This window comes from Copidosoma floridanum, unplaced genomic scaffold (assembly GCF_036245765.1).
Source record: "Copidosoma floridanum isolate Cflo_tuat_1 unplaced genomic scaffold, Cflo_Japanese_pri ptg000033l, whole genome shotgun sequence".
Classification (NCBI taxonomy): domain Eukaryota; kingdom Metazoa; phylum Arthropoda; class Insecta; order Hymenoptera; family Encyrtidae; genus Copidosoma; species Copidosoma floridanum.
In genome coordinates this window covers 1861091-1885499 of record NW_028321910.1, presented here as the reverse complement: position 1 = coordinate 1885499, position 24409 = coordinate 1861091, and the positions used below count along the sequence as shown (strand labels likewise).

Here is a 24409-nt window from a genome sequence, read left to right as displayed (position 1 = left end):
ATAGCGTAATGAATAGCTTATGTGCAATCTTGCAATCGGACCGGGCGCATATTGTTAAGTATATCAAAGACTACAACATATACGATTTTTATTAAATTTGAAGAATTTTTAGTACTGTTTTTAAATAATTTAATTTTTTTGCATTTTTTGACTTTTCCGCCTGGGTAAACTAAGAATTAATTTTTTCAATTTTTTTAAATGCTTAATCCTTATGCAAAATCATCTGCTGAACAACTTTTTTATTTAACATTTTTCTCTACAAGCTACTGTTTCGGAGATAATCAACAATAACCGAAAAAAAAGCTGGAAAAAAACTTATTTTGCAATAATAAACAATGTTCCTGACCTCGACCATTGTCAAGACTTTACAATGTTGTTCCATGTATTTTTCTTGTAATTTTAAGACCAATTTCGAAATAATGGAAAGGACCACCATGGTGCACTGCTCTGGTGCCCTGACTACTTGAATAAGAAACCCAACAGTCACCACCGCACCAAATCGGAGTTAAATTGAAGGCGCGACCCCAAAAAGAAAAAACGCCAGGAAACGCCAGAAAATTTTCTCCAAGCTGAACCATCGTGCACCAGGAAAAAACTTAATAATTGAAAAAATAGCCTTCTTTGCTACTTATCACCGGTTCAGGACCATCACTTGGTTTAATCAATTAAGCAACCAGAGATAATTTGCCTCCTTTATCTTAACACATCAAATAAATTAATAAGAAGACAATACCAGCATTCAAAGGGAAAAACTTACTTTTCTTCGACAGTGCAGTAACACGGAATTATACAGTTAGCTTCATGCGTATTTCCCTGGCAGCTGGCAAGAAGAACGCTAACGCTGTTAAAAATTATCCTCCAAATTTTTTCCAGTGGGGCTTTGAGTCGTCCCCTTCGAGGCTACTCCTTGAGACCGCCCTCCCGAGCCCTTTACTCCGAACTCTCTCAAGTGAGTCCCTACTCGCGGTCAAGCGCTAAATGCCGCCGTAGCTGATGCGCGTCCATTACCAAACCATGTCTTAGCACATTCCCCAAACTAATTTGTCCCCCGACGCTCTTGTGCACACACTCACACATAAGCCACCCTCCATACGTGTACTCTCATCATGTATTGTAAATTTCGTTGTTATCGTCTCCAATTTATGCTTACACCATTAGCAGCATTTGATATAAATGTTGAGGAAACGTATCAGAAAGTGTCTACTTTTGTGACACTGTTCTTTCGTTTTTGGCTTTTTATATTTAGCGCTTTCTATAAAACTTTCTTAAGTTAGGTGAATTATTTACATAAAAAACAATGCAGCATTAAAAATGTGCAGCAGGATAATGCAGATTCTATATTATGAAGTCTACGTTACTGATGAAGATGTAGTGAAAGACCACCAACTAAATGTTCATTTCAAAAACATAGTAAACTAAATGTCTATTTGAAATACATAAACCAAGTACGTACTTAGATGAAAAACAATGTAGCATAAAGAATGTACAACAGAATGATTCAGACTTCATGTAAGGTCCAAATTACCGGAGAAGATGTTTACGAGGGACCAACAACTGAATAATTATTTCAAGAACATCATACTCAATGTATACTTAAAAGTCATGAACTCCGTGTTTATTTTGGAGACATGGAAAAAAAACGTTTACCGTTACAACATGAAATAAATATGTCCAATAAAAACGTATTAAATATGTACTCCAACACCCTGGATGTCCTACCATTAATCTTTAATTGATTGCAAAAACACACATTTTAAAATCAAAAGACGATACTATTTGGACCTAATAATTTGGTACCTTACAAAACCATCTTTGACAACTTGATACATGTAGTGTGCATAATGCACATAATAAAATTCAAGCAGAGTATTAGAATGTTTAGTGCTATGCATCAGATATTTTGTGCAAAGTACACAAGCTGAAAATACTATAAATGAATATTTTAGAAAAAAATAACTTCCTACGATTGACAAAAAATTATCTATGATAAAGATAAAAATGCCTGATATTATAGTTGTTACCATAAACATAAAAGTATTGAGCTTGATATGTACTGTAAAAATACAGGGACGCTATCTGCTGTCGCTAATCTACCATGGCGTGCATAATAAGCGCTCTTAGCCACTCCGACGTCCTCTTAAAGGATCAGTGATGTTCATAGCCTGTAAATTCGAGGTTTACTCGTTTTACTGTTATTTATATATGTTATGGCCACATGATGGCTCTGTCGGTAGCGTGTCTGCCTACAGATCTTGATGGCCGGGGTTCAAATCCCACTCTGGACAAAAATTTCATCAATGAATGAGGTTTTTTTCTGGATGGGATTTGTACTTCAATAAACCTACCGATCTATCTACCGTTTCCCCCTACTGTTATTAAAACCCAACGTATGGCTAAATACACTTTATAGTGTCAAAATAGCCATGTCTGAGCCCTTAAGGGGCGATGATGAATATAAAAAAAAAAAAAAAAAAAAAAAATTTATATATGTTGACATGCTGAATACGACTTTTTAAGATAATAACGAAAAAAATTGAATATATCTTATAAACAATTTTCAACAAAAATTATGAAAATGGTTTTTTTTAAACTAATTTATTCTTTTTTTTTCAAGATCATCCTATCTTAAAAAAATGATGGATCACGCAATGAAGCCTGTTTATTCGTTGTATGATAGGTTGAGACTGATCAAGCGCTGGTAAATTTGAAAACAAGATTTTGAAAAATCAGTGAAAAGTTATTTGTATATAGAAAATAAATGTGATTAAATTTCGGGAGTTGGCGCGCGGAGTGCACAAGGGGCGCAGCCCCCTAGTTTCACGTAAAAAAGACAAGTTCTGTCTTCACATAAATCGTAATTTTTTTGGTACAGAATTTTTATAAGTTGTACAAACGTAATTTGTAAAACTTTATTGAAGTTACCTTAAATAAATTAGTAATGCATGCATAGTATTTCACCTATTAAAAACTGTTGTTAAGGTAAACAAGGTATGATATTTTTATTTTCTGCATAATAAAGTTGATTTTCATACAGGAAATAAGAAAATTTGTACTTACGGTTTTGATTCTCGCATACTTTTCCTCTGAAAAAAGCCGTAACTGCATTTTTATGTATTCTAATGAGACTTATGGCTTTTTAACGTTGGATTGCGTAACTGTGCTCATTGACTTTACCTAGTAAAAAAAATGTAAGTGCAGTTACGGCTTTTTTTCGAAAAAAAGTGTGTGAGTAAAAAGCCGTAAGTGCAGTATCTGTTTTCCCTTTCGGAAAATCGTTTTTTCTTCGCGTGCAGTGATTAGGTCATGTCCTAATTACCCTAGAAACAGTTTTTTAGCTGTTGATACAGTCGATTTTTATCATGGTTTTAACATAAATAGTTTTCGTCAATTTTCTTAATTTGACACTGGCTGCACTTACGCTTTTTTCGGTGGCACGGCAGACATCTTAAGCATGAGTGTTATTTTACAATACGACGTATACTTATGTAGAAAGTAAATGGGACGTGAAACTAAATTATCAGAGAGTAAATTACAAAAAGTCTACAAAAACGTAGTTAGGTAGAGCCAACTAATACATATTACAGGTAAAAAACACCAAATGATGAAAATACTAATAAAGTTGGGTGATATTAAAATAGGTCAAACATTCGTCTTCAACAAATGACAGTAATATTACTATAAAAATAAAAAAATGAACATTTTAAAATTTCAGTAATATAAATAATCCAAAGAAATTTGTTAAGAATTCAAGTATACTAAAATTAATATAATTTATGATCAATTCAAATGAATGCATAATCTGTTTATAAATATATAAATTAAAAATAAGTGACGAACCACAGTACAACAATTAAACTTGACAGGCAAAGCTGTTAAAAATATTATTTGTTAATAAGTTCATGACGTTTCAATTACACAAAAAGTAACCCGTCTTAAGTCAAAGCTACAATATAAAAATAACCATGATCAAGTAACAATTAACATATTTACATATTGCACGATGTACACCCAAACAAAATAATTGGGAAGAAAAATGGAACATTCCAAAATCAAATGTTGTTTACTTGCACGCACGATGACACAGGATGCGATTAAGCTGCGATCACACAGTGACGACGGAGAACGTCGAACGTCATGACAGAAGGCCTTAGCACCTTCTTACCAACAATCAAGTCTTTTTTATAGCCAACCGATTTTGCCACTAGGGTCTCGCAAATCAAAGTGCAATAAAATGCTAAGCTGTAAAATGAAATAACTCAACAAATATAAGCATAATAATTTCAAAACTTTTGCTATTAGATATGCAGAATTTTTCTCTAAATTTATAAAAAAATGAATACCCTACGACCCGTGAGAGCAAAGATAATCTTTTTTTTTTAATAACAATTCATGATGCTTCAGTTAACAACCAAAAAAGCAGAAATTTTTAGGGATTACAGTTTAACAGTTACATTTTTGGTACAAAAATACTACATATTGTTTCAATGCCACACATTGTTGCTAAACTAATGTTTAAATCGAAATAAATTTTGTTGGTACAGTAGAAACAGCTGGTATCAGGTGCTACGAGAACTGTGCACGGGCGTTGCATATCGGGCGTGCTTCAAAAAATATTGATATTTTGCGTTCCCGTGGTCGCGCAAAAAGTGATCGATCCAATTTGGGGTAGCTTGGTCAGATAAAACGAATTATGGCATTAGTTTGGTAAAAAAAAATTTCATATAATTTACCTTCACTTTCTCTTCATATTTTTTATACTGTTTTTAATCAATCATAACGGTTTTTATTAAATTTTCAATGTTATTAGGGCTCTTTCATACACGTTATATATTGTCGTTAATAAATGTAGAAATTGAATGCCATTATCTACAGATACAGATCATTTTTTTCTGTTTTACGATCCATAAACAAATATTTAAATTACTTTTAGCAGTGCCTTCCAAAATATGTTTATTGAGAATTCGTTGAAGGGGAAGCTTTTCTACATAAATAAAAAAATAGATGATAAGCATGTTATAGAGATTTAATTGTTGTAATATCAATATAATCCAATGAAAAATCCTAAAAAAAATATTTTTTATTGTACAATTTTAATGGATGTTTTAATAACTTGCAAAATACGATATTCTTTTTGTAATTTGTTTAATTTTCTTTTGAAACCCCCCCCCGCTAATCGACTCTTTTTTCCGGTCTAACGTGAGTTACCTATTTTACGCTGGGCTTTGAAAAACATTTAGTCTCTGAAAGCTTACTCTAATCGCTTTGAAATGAAAAATTATCGTGTAGAGAAAAAAGTACGGATGTAACCATCTAAGACTCGAGTGCGTTGGTTGATTAGGACAGCTGCCACAGATAAAGGAGTGAAACTCTAGTATCTTGGATCCCTTTGTTCGTAGGTTGAACGGTTTTTAAATTCACTAAAACATCGGATCAGTCCAATGAACTGTATTGCAAATCTCTAACTTACAAATCATCGAAGTTATTAGACGTTGGAAAGTATTTTTTGTTGAGAACAAATTGATTTATCACTTGAAAAATTTGGAATAGGTACATTATAAGATACGGCCTATACTTACCAATTTTATTTGGTTGCATCAAGATATTTGTGTGATGACATGGACTGCAGCACTCCATAGTTCTTAGGTAACAATTTTACAATAAGTCATCATTTTGGTTTTGGGCAACTAAACTGGGCACATTTTGTTTGCAGTACCTAGGTCTATTGTAACGGCAAGTAGCAGTGCACCTTATCTATTTTCAAAATAACTAACTCATAAAATATGTAAGGAAGCCGACACGCGCAAAACATCATTAACTTTTCATGTCATACGCACATCGCAGCATTTAAGTGTGGCCACAAAATAATAGCCGAACAAAGCAGCAGCATATTGCGCAATCCAGTAACCTTTGCCCTCGGGTGATTTTTCACCGGATAGGAGAAATTGGCACTAGCTTTATTCAGCGGGATAATTACAAGTCCCATGATATCGGGACCGACTGATTCAGCAAACTAGGATAATCCGCGAACACAACGATTTTTACCTATGTAAAAAAAGACGAAAAGAGATAAGTAACACCAAAATTTCTTTCCCTCTTTCTAACGCGATAAGAGTTAAGCGTGGGAGAAGTGGCCTGTATGTATGCCTTAATAATTGGTTTGAAAACACTAAATCCAATCATTTTTGACTACAAGTCATTAGGAAGCCACAAACTTCTCCCACCGAACCCTCTTTAAGTGACAACACCGTGGGTAAAGATTCTGTATAAAAGTGGCTCGTCCGGGCAAGAAAATTTAGTTCCCTATCGGGTTCCTATTTACGCGTATTTATTAATTTTCTCCCCCTTTTTTTAACTTTACGATAAGTTTTTGCCTTAAAAAATAATTTTGCAATTTTTAAAAAACTCATTCCCTACGATAAATCATCTGCTGATAATCTGTTTCGTACAATTTTTTTTCACTAAAACCCTTAGCTTTCAAATTATTGTGACATAAGTAAAAAAAATGTCGTTTTTCAAGTTATTATGCAACAATAACTAATTACATGGAGCTAACTTATTAAAACTTATTTAACGGCTTATTATATACGTAATAATGTTTCATTATAACTTAGTTCCATCGTATTCCGTCCGGGTGTAATATTTAAAAGTAAGTTTTAATTAATTTTGGAATGTTATTTTCTTTATGAGAATAGTTCAATCGAATATATTTTTTTTTTGGATTTTTCATTGGATTATTTTGATATTACAACAATTATATCTCTATAGCATGCTTATCATCTTCTTATGTTTATTTTTTTATTTATGAAAAAAGCTTTCCCTTAAACGAATTCTAAATAAACATATTTTGGAAGGCATTACTAATAGTAATTTAAATATTTGTTTATGGATCGTAGTATTTTTGTACCAAAAATGGGTCATTCTTTTACAAACCCAACGGATTTTGCTAAAAATTTATCATCACCTCTTTGATTTGTCTAAAAATTATCTTCCAGTTTCTATATTGAAAAAAAAGAAATACGTATCTGATGAATTTTTTTCATCGCCTACTTTCGATTTTATAAGTTATAACAAACTTCGTTTATATCAATTGGAGACTCATTTTCAACAATGTATAGCTCCGAATCCTTAAGAGCTACAAAATTTTCACTTCTAGCAATTTTGTAGCTAAAGAGTTGAACTTTAAGAAAAAACATTGAAAAAAAAAACTATCAACAAATTAATATTGTTATTAACAATTCAATTGTTATAGTCAACTTTTAATAATAGCCTCAAAATTGAATCGAGTTTTTATTATTACCATCGTATTCTGCATCGAATTTTACGTAAAAATCATGTTTTTACAATATGGAGACTTTTCAATTGTTATTGTTAAAATATTAATTTATGTAGCGCGTAATGGTAAAAAAAACTGTTTTTTGAGTACAGAATGATATCTGTACCTCGTATCACAAAAATTGAATGAGAAAGTTGTGGATAATTAAAAGATCTTTTATATGAAAAATAGATTTTTTATCCCTTTGATTTTTTGGAATTTTAAAATTTTGCGGGGAAGCCTGCTGACAGTACGATCTGTAGCGCCACAACCTGGTGCACAATCTTTGCACCGAGCACGCAAGCCGAAGCTGGAGCCGAGACAAGAGTTTGACTAGCCAAGTCAAGCTCCTTGTCGCCCGCGCAAGCCAGCAGACAGCAAGCAGAGCCGCGCCTGATCAACGGGGTTCAGCTGCTGTCTCTCTCGCTCGCATATCACCTGCGGACAACAAGAGCTCAGGCGATGGAAGCTAGCCCGCCATCTCCTTCATTAATTCAGCGTCCAGCCTTCCAGCTGCTCGAAGCCGCGCGCACAGTGCTCTATACTAAAGCACGTGCGGGAAAAGACATTCTTTTATAATCTGAGTTTTCGTTATCAATCAAGTATTTTGTAATTGATTTATTTGCTTATTTCGTTTACTAATTAGTGAACAAGTTTAAGCGAGTGTGTATTTTTCACCCAACACTGATTCCTCTCCCGAAAGTATTCCATAGATCTATGATTCAAAGTGTTACCCACGCTACTCGCGTACATTTCCCGTACTACAAGTTCGTTGGCTTTTTGGATCAGCTGTGCGTTTATTTTGGTCTACTACCAAGACATATTCTCATTCGTTGTGATTTAAAGTTAAATAATTTTTACTTTGTAACAATGCCATGGAAAGAGGCACGTAAAATGCAAAATACTAGTTATCGATCAGACAGATGTTTTAATTCTTTTAATCTCAAACATCCAACAACAAACACTTCTGATTAGAGGAAAGTAAATGAAAATCAACTTTTGAAACTGGACTTGGCAATTTCGTCAGATGTATTACAACAAAAAATTTGTTCTTCTTGCCCCTTGAAGTTATCGAAGTTGAAAAAAGAAGATACAAAAGAGAGTGAAAATGAACTACTAGAATCAGTACGTACAATATTTTGATTATTATATTGAGTTCAGACATACCTAACCTCTCGTAGAATTTTATGTCGATGTTTTAGTCTAGTTTTTTTTAGACGCTACAAAAGGAGGATTCTTTAAGTGAAGAAACTGATATAAAAGTTGGGAGCAGTGACAGTACATATGGATTTTCGAGGGATAATCCATCTTTGCAAAGTGAATAAGTGGATTTTTTCTACAAAGGATTAAGTTTCTTAGGATCTTCCCCCATCAAAAAACAAAAAATATCGTCGAAAAGGTATTTGGAAGAAAAATTTAAACAATTATCGTCCATAATTGATAAAAAAATTTTTATTTGAGCCGAGATGGTCCAGATGATCTTGAAGCAGATGACGACGAGTCCTCGATAATAAGTGCTTTGCAAGAAAATTTCAATACTTGGGCCGACCGCGTTCATGAAATTAAAATTTTGACTATTTTTCGATCGTGGTCTTATAAAAAAATTAAGGACATATTTCCTTCCGCAACTCGTCACATCACAGGCATGGCAAAAAATGTTACTCGAGATAAGAGATTGATTTGGGATCCAAACCCAAAACAACGTCCATCTACAGATGATAATGTTATCGATACAATTGCTGGCTTGTACCAGTCTGACGACTACACTCAATACACGCTCGGAAAAAAAAATACATTTCGATAAAAGTAGACGGCAAATCGGTACCTATTCAAAAAAGACTAGTATTAAATAATTTATTAGAATTGTATGAAATTTTTACTATTACGTATCCAACTATAAAATGTAGTTTCTCAAAGTTTGCTATCTTAAGGCCAAAATATTGTGTTTTGGCAGGTGCTTCTGATACTCACTCTATTTGCGTATGTCCTATACATGAACATGTTATTTTATTAGTGAGTGGTGCCTATTTTAAATCACATACTTCCGGTTCTGAGCTGCCTTTGATCAATTATAACGATTGTTTGGATCGTATGGTATGCAAAAACAAAACGACTGATTGTTGTTTGAATTCTTGTAAAAAGTGCCCAGGCGTGACGAATGTTATTGAGCAACTGGAGGAAATTTTTGAAGAAAAATGCATTGAAATTGTTACCTACAAACAATGGATTACGGTTGAAAGAACCTCATTACAGACCCTAATATCTCTAGTTGATGAATTCTTAAAATTATGCTTTCATAATTCAAAATTCAGTTCAGGGTATAAATTAGAACAACGATCAGGCAACCGTACACCCATTTTCAATTTATTATACGAATGACTTGGATGAATTAAAAATTTCAAGTTTTGTTTGCATTTTTGAATGCCTACATCACGACACTAGTGCCGTACATCTATATCAAAAGTAGTTGATTAAATTTTTTAAAATAAATTTATCGTGCGTTAATAAAATAATGTACATGTCTGACAGTGTGAGTGGACAGTATGAAAATAAAAAGAACTTCATTAATCTCACTCATCACTTTGAAGACTTTAAAATAGCAGCAGAGTGGCATTTTTTCCCCAATTCACATAGAAAGGGGCCATGCGACGGAATAGACGGGACTGTAAGACGACTAGCTGCCAGAGCAAGTCTTCAGTGAATTAACAATCCCATTCAAACGCTGCGGGAACTTTTTGATTGGGCCACAGAATGACTGCCAAGTATTACTTGTCGTCATTCTACAAATGATGATTACGAAGAAGAAAGAAAATTAGTGTCAGAGAGATTTTTGAGAGAAATAACGATTAAGGGAACGCTAAAATATCATAGCACTAGCGTTCCACTATGTCGTTAAGAATTAGAAGCGAGGCTGTTTTCTTTGCACAAAAAAACAAATATTATGAAAATTTGCAAGTAACATCATTTTTTTATGAAACTATGAAAAAAAGTTTTACTTGTACATGAAAATTTTGTTACATCTATAAATAAATATGAAGCAATCATAATGATTACTTGTTTTTTTATTACACATTTTTATTAATTCAATAAAATAAATTTTCTTCAGTTATCACTGCTCATCTCCATCTTACAAGAAAGAAATTACTTTTAATAAATGGTAAAATGGTGATTTCTCGTTCTGTTTCATAATAATACAAGATTTTGAGTTTATACTGACAAATGGTAAACACAAAAGTTGTAGATCTTTCAATCATCTACAACTTTTACGTTTAAATTTTTTTGATATGAGGTACAGATATCATTTTATTTAAAAAAACAATTTTTTTACCATTATGCGCTACATAAATTAATATTTTAACAATAACAATTTAAAAGGCTCCATATTGTAAAAACATGATTTTTACGTAAAATTTAACGCAAAATACGATAGTCCTAATAAAAACTCGATTTATTTTGAGGGCAGTTGCTAAAAATTGATTAAAACAATTAAATTATTAATAACAATATTAATTTGCTTATAATTTTTTTTTTTCTTCAAGTTCAACTCTTTAGCTACAAAAGTGTCATTGTTGAAAATTTTTTAACTCTTAAGGATTTGGAGCTATACATTGTTTAAAATGAGTCTCCAACCACTATTATGAAATTAGTTATAACTTATAAAATTAAAAATAGGTTATAAAAAAAAATTCCTCGGACACGTACTTCTTATTTTTCAATATAGAAACTGAAAAAAATATTTTAGCCGAATCAGAGAGGTGAAGGTTAAAATCCGTTCGATTTGTAAAAGAATTACCCAAATGTAACTGTTAAACTGTAATCCCTAAAAATTTCTGCTTTTTTGGTTGTTAACTAAAGCATCCGGAATTTTGATTTGAAAAAAATACTATCTTTGCTCTCACTTGTCGTAGGGTATTCATTTTTTTATAAATTTAGAGAAAAATTCTGCATATCTAATAGCAAAAGTTTTGAAATTATTATGCTTATATTTGTTCAGTTATTTCATTTTTCAGATTAGCACTTTATTGCACTTTGATTCGCGAGACCCTAGTGGCAAAATCGATTAGCTATAAGAAAGACTGAAAGAATAACTCTTAAGGAAGAGAATGAGCCAAAATAAAACATTCTATGACTTACCAGGGAGGTTATAATCAAGTTGCAAAAAAGTACTTTTTTAATGGACAAGTGGATTTTCGCAAAAAATTCCAAAAAAATACCACTAATACTACACGTTGTAGCCTTCTACCTATTAAAATTTTGAACATTTGAGTATAAAACTGTTTTTTAGAAGGTTTTTTAAAAAACATTGATTTTTGGTGGCTAGCACTTTGTAAGAAAACAAAAAACCAATTCAAACTCAAGTGGACTGATTTGTTAGATCTTTTTAATACCTCCAAGTTTTTCTTGAATTATTTTTTTCTAAATAGCCAAAAAAAATTGTAATTGTAAAAAACTATGTTTTCACGACTTTAACGGCGAATAAAGAAAACTTGCATTAGTTCAGCTGTTGGATTTTTGGTTTATTATTACTACGTTTGGAGACGAATCTGAATTCGTGAAAATATATTGGTTGGCTTTTTTTGAAACACCCTTTCAATCGACTTTTTTTTTGGTTTATTTCTTGAGCGTAAGAATACTATGGAGGCTAATACTGACAGGGAGAGGAGCAGAGGAATACATAAAGGTAATATTACATTTTTACTAAAGCAGTTGGAAAGAGTGGCGCAACAGAGACAGTTCAGATAAACACAAGTGATGAAAATAAGAAAAATATTTGAAACAGCTTATTTTAGATGGTTCTTAAGAAGGCCTTGGCGTTTGATGTTATATCTATTGACGCACCTTGTCTATTCTGCAGTATACCTACACTTGTGCATCTGTCGATTCAGCCAATGACTTTTTAGATAAAAGTAATGTTATGAGCCCATGTAATGCGTTAAATGATGTTTTAGTTTTACAAAAACTTATTATAAGATTTGTGTTGACACATCTAAAATTGTGAAAAAATCCAATTTATATTAAATACAAAAGCTAGATTATAAAAAATAAAAGAGGATCAATGACAGACTTAACAAACATTAAACCAGTTATGGAAACAAATTTCTCAGGCTGGAATTTATTAAACAATGCTCTTCAAAGCAATTGAAACTGAAGGATAAGACAGTTTGACATTCCTGTTAGGGGAAAAAGTGAACAATAAACCACGAGTTACCACGAACAAACGAATCATCCAAAATTTTTTTAATCAGCAGAATAAAAGAAAATAGTGTACATATTATTTGTTATAAAAGCTGTAGAATAGTTAATAAATGCTTCTAACATAGTTTATTATATTCGATTAGTGATTATTTAATGACTACATCATTTTATTTTTAGTTTATTAATATTATTTCTTAATTACTAGTATACAGAATGTACCATTATTAGCGTTCACGGATGCTGTCTATTTAAACGGCGTGCCATCTTATTGATGCACTGTTGCAACTTTTATGGAACATGCGCACTCACAATACCTGAACAAAACAATTTTCACGTTTGACGTTTTCCTCACTATTTTCTCAAAATTTGACGTGTTAATCGCATCTTTTTTTTTTAATAGATTCTTTACAGTCTAAACTACATGAACCAATTTAATGTGTGGACCCACAGCTTTTTATTGCGGTATGGTAGTCAATTAAATTTCAGGTTTTGTTAGGTTACGTGTTAAAATGACAAAATTTTCACAAGCGATTTTCTCGAAAGTAAATGTGTTGACCTACCTATTTTTTTTTTTTTTTTTTTAATTTAGCGTAATTTATTTGCATGATCTCTAAATTTTAGAGCTATCCAGCATTTTACTCAAAACCGCCCAAATCCTATTAAGTTATATTTAACAGTGCTATTAAAATTTTTAGTATATTCTAGCGTTCTGTTAACAAAAACTTCGCTATTTGTTCTATTAGGGACACCTACGCAGTTTCGATACTTAATCATGATAATACGAATCCTAGTATATTTTTTGATAAAATTAACAAGGTGATTATTTGTCTATTAAAATAAGTTAATTGTAAGTATGGAAAGTTCATTCAAAATTTTGTTGCTTTGTCGGCAAGTCAATAAACAATACCTATTTTTTGTGAAATGGGAGAATGTAACAAAACATTAGAAGATACATTATCACGATTAGGCTTTTTATATCATTTAGTCCTGACGTTACCTGCGTTTTTCTATTAAATAGTTGTATCGCAAAAACTTCCTTCCCAGAAGACTTAATAAAACTCCCTTGTTTTTGGACTGTAACAAAATATTTACAAGATAAAAAAAAAGTTACATTTCAAACGTGTTACCGACAAATAAAAGTTTACAAACCTGGTCATCCAACAAGACTCATAATTCTCTCTACCGGGTTACCTACTTACAACTTATCTGAATGGCTAGCCAACTTTTTAAGAATAAATTTACCTGTATCGTATTATAGCAGAATCAATAGTTTTCAGTTCAGAATATCCTTACTTTAAAATAAACCTGTCTCATTTTCACATAGATCTACAAGTTTTTTTTTTTTTTTTTGTTAATAACACAAGAATGAAGTGATAAAGTATGCGTAAAGGCGTGTATGTAAGTATATCCTTAAAACAAAAATAATTTCCAGCGTTCCTGCATATATTTGTACTCCTCCCACCTCTCTGAACTTTGAGCTGAACTTTTACCCTACTAACTATGTGATAAGCGTGCTTAAGTCGAGAAATCACCTCAATCACAAAGGAAAACTTGTGAAAGAAGAAAATGCAACAAAAATCAATTATCGTATTTTTATGGTACAAAACATTTTTTTTCTAATTTCTAAAAATTTTAAAAAGTGTAAAAAATTTAGTAAACAATTATATATTTATTCTTAAAGTAAAAAATTAATGGTAAGTTAATAAATGTTCATTAATACGTAGGAAAGCTGGTCTACTAAAATATACCAACTTCTAAGTTCTCACAAAAAACATTTTACTAAAAATTAGTTAACGAAATAAATTATTTATTTAATACTTTTATGTATAATCAAGCCAAAATAATTAATAAACATCAAATGAAAATTTTCTCTAAAAATAAGATATGAACTACACCATAAGAAGAAGCAATCGAGTTCCATTTATCGAGACTACTCATGGTGAAGTGAGTATTAGGCTCGTGTGCAGGAGGTCAGAGATTCAAATTTCTTTGGAGACTTTTTAAAGAATTGGTTAAAAAGAAATTATAAAATTTTTAAAATACAAAATGTGTGGTGTGGTGGGAAGAAGAAGGGACTGGCGTGGAACAGAGGAGTTGGCTGTGGTGTGGGCAGGTGTAGAGGGGACTATACTGCTGGTGTAGCTCTGCAGCATGATGAGACGTGGCGACGTACAGGGGACTAGTGGGATGAGGCGAGGGGAAAGATAAAATGAGAAATTCACTTTCGTTGCACATTTTCTTGACACCAATCTAAAATCGTTCATTTACTTAAAATAAAAAAATTCCTGGGTTTGCTCATATATATGTACTAACAGCACCCTGTCTTGGCTTCGCTCGAGACTTACTAAATGAAACACCAGAATGTGTTGACATATAATATAAAACAATTTGAATTCAAAATTTCACATCTATCCTTGACACATCTTAGAATCAAGAACTTCGTATTGAAAACATTGTTTTTCCGAATCCAAGCAGTTTATTTGGTCAAATAATAAGCTGTAAAAAGTGAAAAAAGTATCATAATGCTGAACAGAACTATGCGCTCCTTACGCCATAAAATAATTGTTGACCCCAAAGAGTCGTTGATTTGCACTTTCTCACGTTAGAATAACTGAAAAGGTGAATACTGTAAAGATTCAAAAGTGACAATAATTGTTTGGTTAACAAATTGTTTTTTCTAGTCTTGAAACTTTGTTACCAGAGCAACAAAGTCCTAGAACTTCATATCTCTATTTTTAATCGCTACAATGAATACAAATACATATTATCATATTTAAAAATCAGTATGAAAATTTTCATCAAAATCAGTTGAGTAGTTTTTGTGGTTAGTGATCACAACGGTTTTTGCAACTTAGCTTTATATATTAGTAAGTAGAAATTGTCGATACTATTTGAGGTATCAATACTAAATCGATACCTTGTGCTGGATATCGATACTTTTTACGATACTTTTTGGTGTACAAAAGTATCGGTTTTACGATACTTAATACTTACAAAGTATGGAGAAAAACATCCAGATGTTTTATTTTATGCATCCTTTATATAAGAGATAATTATAATCATAAATTCTTGTACCAGTATTTTGTAAATAAATTCATCATTTCAAGAGTTAGCCATCTTACTAAAAGATAATCCCAGCTTTTTCACGCACATAGTAATTTAATATTCACGACTTTATAAGCATGAATAGTGCTAATCTAAAGATGCCTGTACACAGGAGACCTGCACTTGCAGGTTCAAGTCAAATCGCTATGAGCCCGTGTGAGTGCGAGAGAGGGTTATATTCTGGCATCTCTCTCACACTCTCACGGGCTTACAGCGATTTGACTTAAACATGCAAGTACTGCAAATGCAGTAAGTCTCTCATGTATGTACAACCACCTCAAATATACGTATCCTGTTTACTGTCTGTAGTAACAAAATTTGAAAAATAAATAATTAAGAGTACTGATAAAGCAACGCTTATTTGAAATGTGCCTAAATTACTTATTTTGTATTCCTCCTCAGAAAATGACGAGTTTGATCCTGTTTGAAAAATATATTCTTAGTCTTGTAACTTAGTAATCAGTGATAGCAAAAATTATTTAAGCTCTTACAACGTATGTACAGTGATCAAAAACTAATTATTCTTCTAATGAATAAAATTTATCCAGTATTTATTTGGACTATTTAGTGACAATAATATTCATTTTGCTAAAATATTTTCTTTGAACTTGTGCTAGATTATTTTTTGGTTCTGAACGAAATGTCAAGGTAAACACAAACTTTTGAAGTCATAAAAACGTAATGGAGGACTAAAATAAATTAAAAATTTTTAAGGATACTTTAATAATACTCGATGCTTTCAGAAAAGTATCGGTACTTTGATATTTATACTTTTCTAAGTATCAATTTTCGGAAGTATCGAGTATCGATACTTTTTTTAGGTATCGAATTCCTATTAGTAAGATTGAAGGTTTTTTCCACATACATACGCTCAGGAACGATCAAAATTTCATGAGATATGAAATTTCATGAGACGTGTTATCACTCAACATCGACTATGTGCTGATATGCGTGTCACATGTTACTGAAGTCTACTACGAACTTTGACTTATTGAAGTAACTCCATAAAACTAAATGCGGGAACGGTTCAGTCAATGTAAACTATTACTGAAAACATAACCGCTTGCCCTCTAGCGGTCAAAAGTCAAAAATTCCTTTTAGACCTGTATTGCAGTTAGTTTTTATAAGTAGCATAAAAATATTTCTATTAAAGTTATCGTTAATTTGAATAGCCTATGACACATTGGAGGTTGTATTTAAACTGTCAAAATTTGGGATCGATTGGTTCAGTAGTTTTTGAGATTTTTTCAAACATACAAACAAACGCTGTCTCTTTATACAATAGTAAGATATTCTTGAGGTACTTTCTTACACTGCGCACTCGAGTACTGCAGTTATACCACTCTTACGGCCCGTATATTAAACCGGCCAGCGAGTATAATATTTTGGTACTTACTTTGCATCGAACCTTTGGACACTTAGCTATTCAACCTACAGAGTTATAGTCATACCACAAGTTTTTCACTTTTTGTCTGTCTTTTGTAGAAATATAATCACGTCCTAATTTTTTGTAGTTTACTCTTTTTCTCTTTAATTTGTCGTAACAAACCACGTTCTAAAAACTTCCACCGTTGTTTCAGATAAAACTGTGCAAGCACTAGAACATACGATAGCCCAGCAACAGTATACCCGCAACTCCACACATGGCCAGATGTCGAGTCAAATGTCTGGTCTACCCACGCTGACTAATCCAGGCCTGGAGAAACATTACCTTACTCAGAGCTATCATGATTCAGGCTCGTATCATCCTCACATTCTTGACTATCCTTCTTTTCCTAACCATCAGTATCATCTGCAACACCAACGCCATCAGCAGAGCCAGCAGCAGCTTGACAAAGAAATAGAAGTGCTGAGGCTGCAGGCAAGCAAAGATTTTGCAGACAAGCCTGAGATTGATGTCAGACAATTTCTAGCTAGTTGGGAGGAGACAGACGAAGTCGAAGAAGAGGAACAGTCACAGGGCGTAAGCATTTTCTTAACTGACTCGATATTATGCTTATAACAATTATGAAAATGATTCTTATGATAGTGACGTGATTCAGTATCAAATAAAAATTTTTTCTAGCTATGCTATCAGTTTATGTTTATTATAATTAAAGTACAACGTATGTATGCTCTTGTTCTGGTACAATATTTAAACAGTGTCAAAAAAGAATTGAAAATTTAGAACTACTTTGCTCAAATTCCAATTGCGCCGTATATACACGGCTGAAACATTGTATTGTAGTAAGAGTAAAAACTGACAGCATAACTATTAAAATTGTTGATATAATGATGAGACAAAACGACGTCAATGAGAACGTTAACGATAATATTGTTGGCTTAATAATATAGAATAATGATAATATGATGATGGTGAGAATAGCTTGAACATTAAAGGATCATTGAACGTAACGCGTTAAGTTTTTTCTTTTCTTTAAATGATTCCTCGCTATTTTTTTTCGAGATAATTTCTGTTAGCAGGGGATGAATAGATGTCTGATCACTGCACTTTGATACAGCCTAATACTGTTCAATGTACCGTAAAATGCGCGCTCTATTTGGTTTCTGCAGTGATCCTTTAGTTTGTTTAAAATAATCTGACCAACCAAAGAGCTATATCAAATGGTATCCAGATATATCGAAGTCTTGCAATCGGACCCTTGTAATACCGTTGTAAAAGTACACCGGACTTTAATTTTTCTGCAAAAAAAAATTACTGTGAAGCTACGATAAAAAGTACAGTTGAAATTTGTTGGTTGCAACTCTACCTCATTTTTAAAGATAACAATTGATGTAACTTATTTCTCTTTGTTCATGTACCATAAGATTGTATTTCTGAGCAGCGGTAGAACTTTTTTTTTTTTGACCTCTCAGTTATAAAAACCCTGACGATTCTCAATGTACCTGCAGCTGACACGTTCAAAATTAAACTATTGCAAACACTTTTTCTCAGAAACTATATAATTAATACTTTATTGTAATGACAAGAAAAAACACTTTATCAAAACAATGTGTTGAAATCAAAGAAGCTACAAAGAATCTTGCGCATTGACAAAAACTAGTCTTTCATCAACAATGAACACATTGATACACTAATTATCAGCAGGATAAGACAAGTAATTCATTTTTTTAATGAACCTGTTTATTTAAAGACACTTATTCATGTTACAAATAAAGAGTCAATTAGTTACAGCTATTTACAACAAAGAATTCGCAACATAGCTCAAAAATTATTTCTTGACATTTATTTACTTCTGACGCTGTAATTTAACAAGACTTCATTCATCATGTACCCTCAATTTTATTAAACATGTGACTTAAACCATGTACGCCTGTGAAAACGTAAATCATGGCAACAACTTAATAATCTAACTGTCATAGTAAAGTTGCAGCCTTGTTAAACCAATTAAGCTTCGAGCTAAACAAACAATCTCGTAGGTAAGCCACAATTCATTAACATCTCCAATTCTGTCGTGTTTCACATAGGCTGTGGTAATAGTAGCATCGAACGCTGACCAGCCAACAGAATTTGTAGTGGTAGAAAACGTCAACATCAGTTCAGCTGAAAACTTTGCTATTACCCAGGCAATTTGTGTCTCCACTTCAGCTGATGACAAGGAAGCTTCTCTATCCCAACCAAAGTTAACGACCATCAAGCAATCAAAGGATCAAATTTCTTCTGAAAGCACTGTCAGCACAAGTATACGTAGTATAAGCAGCAATGAACCTTCTGCGAGTGGAGATGCTGAGAATCCAGTAGTTGAGGCGACAACAACGACGATAACGACAACAACGACGATAACGACAACAACGATGACAGCTACTGATTCAATGACTGCAACTAAGGGCTCACCGATCCCAGTGACGGTTAACATCATACGCTGTGTAACCAGAACGGACGAGGTACCAACGATACATATAATAGATAGTCTGGAGAATGAGGCGGTCGTCAAGAAGATAGAGGGAGCCTTCCATAGTCTTAACTCTGCAGATATTCAAAGTATAGAGGAACTGGTCAACAAAAGTACTACAACTGTTGACAGCAAAGACGACAGGATATCATTGTCGTTCTATAATGATACTGCAATATTGCAAGACGATTGTAACAAAAAGACTAAGAAGATAGTAACCTCCACTGCTGCTAATATTGATGTCATCAGCAGTACCAAGAATATGACTGATGATGTTTGTGGTAATATTATGAGTTTCAATTGGCTATTTGCTCCTTTTTTTATTCTCTGATCTTATTTAACATCAATCGTTCAGTTACACGTGTAACAACGTACCTTCATGTTATCTAAAACTATGCATTTAATTTTAAGTATGGTCGATGTAAAACGGGGTTTTTAAACTAATTTTATGATAATTACACTAATAATTCGTTCTTTGGGCAATAAGACATTTTTTAAAACTTATTGTATTGCATTCTGATGAGGTTATTTTGAGTGAAGAAATATTGTTTTAGGTGAATAAAAAAAAAAATAATAATAACACTTAATTCCTAGCCTCCTTCGATTACTATTATTGTTCTAATTGTTGTAAGGCATGTAAGAGTCTTCAAAGGGACGTGAGAATGCAAAACAACTAATTAAGAATAATTATGATTCATAACTCATGGCATTAAATTTAATAAGTTACATACTTTGTACTTTTAGTATGATTGGAAACGAAGTTAAGCAGTCTATAATTTAAAGAAAGGTTTTTTTCTATGTTTATAAACTAAACAAGCGTAAACACGAAGAAAATACAGGGGCTTATTTGTTTATATTTAAAAAAATCATATCAAGCATGTGTTTCATTCTTTTTTTTTATTTATTTGTTTAATTTTTTTTTTTTTTTTCGCTTACGCCAGCCACCAAGCCTACTACGGAACAGCAAGCAGCCCAAGAACGACATGACTCGCCCATAACCGGCAATCTTATGGCCAAAACCATCACTGCCACAACCACTACCAGAAGCATCACTACACCTACGAAAACGGCAAAGATAAATAAAATGACAATAACTATGTCCAGCACCAATAGTGATAACGTTGTCAGCACAGTAAATTCCAATAGCAACAGCCTCGATTTAATAAGCACAGGCTTTGTAAATGCAGAAATTCATCAGCAAAACGATGACCTCAGTCTTCTTGAACTACCAACTTCAGCTGGTACAACAACTCTTAACACCCCAAGCCACTCGGATAGCGAGGATTTGTCACCAAATAACATAGAAAATGTCGGTAAGGGAGCGAGCCCAGACCTAGGTGATGAACGCTCATCCCATCGACTTGAGCACTCAATGATTAGCTTACCCAGCAGTTTAGACAAGTTCCGGAAGATTCCGATTAATGATGAGCTAGTTCACTTTGATTTTCCTAACTCAAATGAAGATACATCGAGTGCCACACTACTTACTACCAAGAATGCTGTAATTGAGGATGGCAGCGATAAAGGTGAGCTCAGAACTTTGTGTTAGCTACAGATGATGAGGATATTTTGGTTTGCAGCCATCTCAACAGCTTGCCACAAAATTCTAGGTACTTTACCTACCTCGTCCCTACTCACTGGTCTCCTCTCCTTCAAAAGATCTGCCACACCTATCTTGCTCGGAAACGCCAGAAACTTTTAAAAAAGAAATGAAAAAGAGGACAAGGGGGTACCAATAAACTACAAAAAAAATGCAACTTTCTTTTTATATAAATATCACAGCGCACTTACGATATTCATTAAGCTTTATTTAAGACCTAACTAAGCCACTATGTGCTCCTACATATGTACATATACAGCATGATACGTATCGGTGGAATTTCCCGGGAACCACGTGTAGAGCGCCAAGTGCCCGGGAAGTGCCCGGCAATTTCCCGGGAAATACCCACCAAGTACCCGGGAAGTCCCCGCCAAGTGCCCGGAAAGTACCCGCCAAGCACCCGGAAAGTACCCGCTAAGTGTCCAGGAAGTGCCCGGGAAGTACCCGCCGAGTACTTGGGAAGTACCTGCCAAGTACCCGGAAAGTACCCGCCAAGTACCCGGGAAGTGCCCGCCAAGTACCTGGGAAGTCCCCACCAAGTACCCGGGAAGTACCGCCAAGTGCCCGGAAAGTACCCGCCAAGTACCCGGGAAGTGCCCGGAAAGTACCCACTGAGTACCCGGAAAGTACTCGCCAAGTGCCCAGGAAGTCCTTACCAAGTGCCTGGGAGGTCCCCACCAAGAGCCCAGGAAATACCCGCCAAGTACCCCCCGAGTGCCCCGGAAGTACCCGCCAAGACTCCGGAAAGTGCCCGCCAAGTACCCGGGCTGTACCTGGGAAGTGCCCGACAAGTACCCACCAAGTGCCCAGGAAGTACCCGTCAAAAAGCCAGGATGTACCCGCCAAGTGCCACGGAAGTACCCGACAAGTGCCCGCCAAGACTCTGGAAAGTGCCCGGGCTATACCCAGGAAGTACCCGCCAAATACCCGCCAAGTGCCCAGGAAGTACCCGCCAAGAATTTGGTGGTTACTTCCCGGGCACTTCCTGGGTACTTGGCGGGCACTTCCTGGGTACTTCCTAGGTATTTGATGGGTACTTCCCGGGCACTTGGCAGGTACTTTCCGGGTACTTGGCAGGTACTTCCTGGGAACTTTCCGGGTACTTCCCGGGCACTTGCCGGGCACTTCCCAGGCACTTGGTGGGAACTTAGTTCGATTAAATTTATTTTCTGTATGTTGTAAACCATTTTTCAGTCTCGTTGTGTCAGTTTATATTGATGGTTAAGTTTTAACTGAATAAAGATGTACATCACCCAAACATTTTATTACTGTGACATTTTTAAATTATTATTCAATACTCCGTAAAGTTTATGATTTTTTTGAATAGATGTTATATAATTTTTGTTGAAATAATTAGATGGTATTTAGAGCATTTACAAACGTATTATTTTAAAGTATGTAAATTTTGATGATAAATAAAAGATTTTTATGAGCAATATTAACTGTAATATACTTTGATTATTGCAATTTATAAATGGACTCGTTCTAAATCGTGTACCGACGGCATATCAGGGATCGTTAGCAAGATATACCTGACAACAATATTTTTGACCGAGAGGTCGACTATTTTTGCAAAAATACTATCGTGTAGAGTGGAAAAATCCCTACTGATATGGTCTTTTACTTTAATTTAATTTGAGGTAACATTACTTTAGTAGAAAAATTTAAAGATGTTTTTGTCCAACATGAGAGTGAGAAAGATAGTAAGCGCGTGGATAAACAACTGAAAACATAAAGAGCAGACAATATTTACCCTTTTACATCCAACCTTCAAGTTACCAGCAGTAGCTGACGCTCTTGCGTGTGCACATGGATATAGTTCTCACTGCTTACCAACTAAGCTCCAATAACAATGTGGCAACGTCGCGAGTTCATGCGGGTGCGCTATAGTCTTCCAACCCCATTTAGGGATAGTTTGGAACGTATTTTCAATCAGCTCCCATTTAAAAGCTATTCGCCCTGAAAAATTAATTCCAACGGGGTTAGCGTCAGAAAAAATCGCTCTACACGCGGTTTTCGGGAAACGCCACCGTTACATATCATTCTGTATATGCAATTATTGCGATATAGAGATGCTCATGTTGGTCTGCAGGCTTTCATCGCCCTCTCAATCAAACTTTTGCTTGGCTTGGTAATCTTGGGCCCTTACCTATATCACTCACATATAATCTTATACACATCTTGAATCTGTTACTATTCCCGTACGCGTTTTACGAATATCGATAATCCTAACAACGGCATGACTCGGGTCCTTGAAACTGATTATACATTCCTACATCCTTACTCGCGCTTCTTTTTATTATTGTCATCCCCATACACATACACATATTTACCCACACACACACTCTAGCTCGCTCGCTTGAATCGCCCTTAAACATTTTTATTCCCATATAAGTCTGCTGCACTATACACAGTACAACTACCTTCTCTGTTTGCTCAGAGCCAATCCAAAGGCTGCCCCCTCTCTATAAGATATTTCACAAAATTTCTTGCATCTAAACAAAGGCCCCATAGCATGTGGTTGCTTATGATAGGCAGGCTAGAGAGAGACCAAGATCCCCTCCTGCAGTCTCTTTCAGTGAGCCTACCAATCACAAGCGCTATATGCATGTGTGCATGCTCTAAGATATTTATTTACATGCAAGAACTTTTGTCAAATATCTGATTTAAAGGGCAGATCCTCTGTTTTAGCTTGGAGCGAATATCCTAGCAGTCAACCCACGGTGTCTTAAATTCGTCTCGGTCTCCACGACGGTTTGACTGCACAGCTGACTCTTGGAAATCTGGTCTGCTGCTTCAGTACTGACTTTTCTTCATCCTATGCTACACCTTATGCTACTCTGCCTTAGGCTACTCTGCCTGTCACTTTCTCTCTCTATTTCTTAAATATGCTCTCTCCATTACTATTACCTATTGTTTCTACTACCTGATGCAATACTTTTTGATCCAGGTAAAGTGGTTTTGGAATAAGAATTGATGCAAATAACAGCATTTATATAATTAATGCATGTATGAGTTGTGAGGAGTGATAATTATTCAGATATTACCAAATCACTGGAACCGTATCTTAAGGTTATTGGAACGAAATATAAGAAACATAATCATTTAATTTTTTTTTTTTTTTTTTTTTTTTTTTTTTAATTTTTAAAATTAGTACAACACCAGATATCATTAAATTGCATGCAGTACATCTCTTTCTATAATAGCAATTTTTCGTAAGTCGAAAAAAAAAAATTAGCAAGTCGGGGACCCCCGGTAGTAATAAAGCTTGCAAAGCTCTTGTAGTGAAGTACGATTAGAAAT

At 34.0% G+C, this 24409-nt stretch overlaps 1 protein-coding gene across 1 annotated transcript in view; it reads left to right on the top strand.

The window, feature by feature from the left end:
- Window positions 1-24409, top strand: part of LOC106645753 (uncharacterized) — a 424845-nt gene that overhangs the window by 288278 nt on the left and 112158 nt on the right. The window contains exons 5-7 of the mRNA XM_089597564.1: window positions 17194-17576; window positions 19082-19787; window positions 20448-21032. Of these exons, the coding sequence (XP_089453690.1) occupies window positions 17194-17576; window positions 19082-19787; window positions 20448-21032 (1674 nt within the window). The remainder of the gene's footprint in view (window positions 1-17193; window positions 17577-19081; window positions 19788-20447; window positions 21033-24409) is intronic.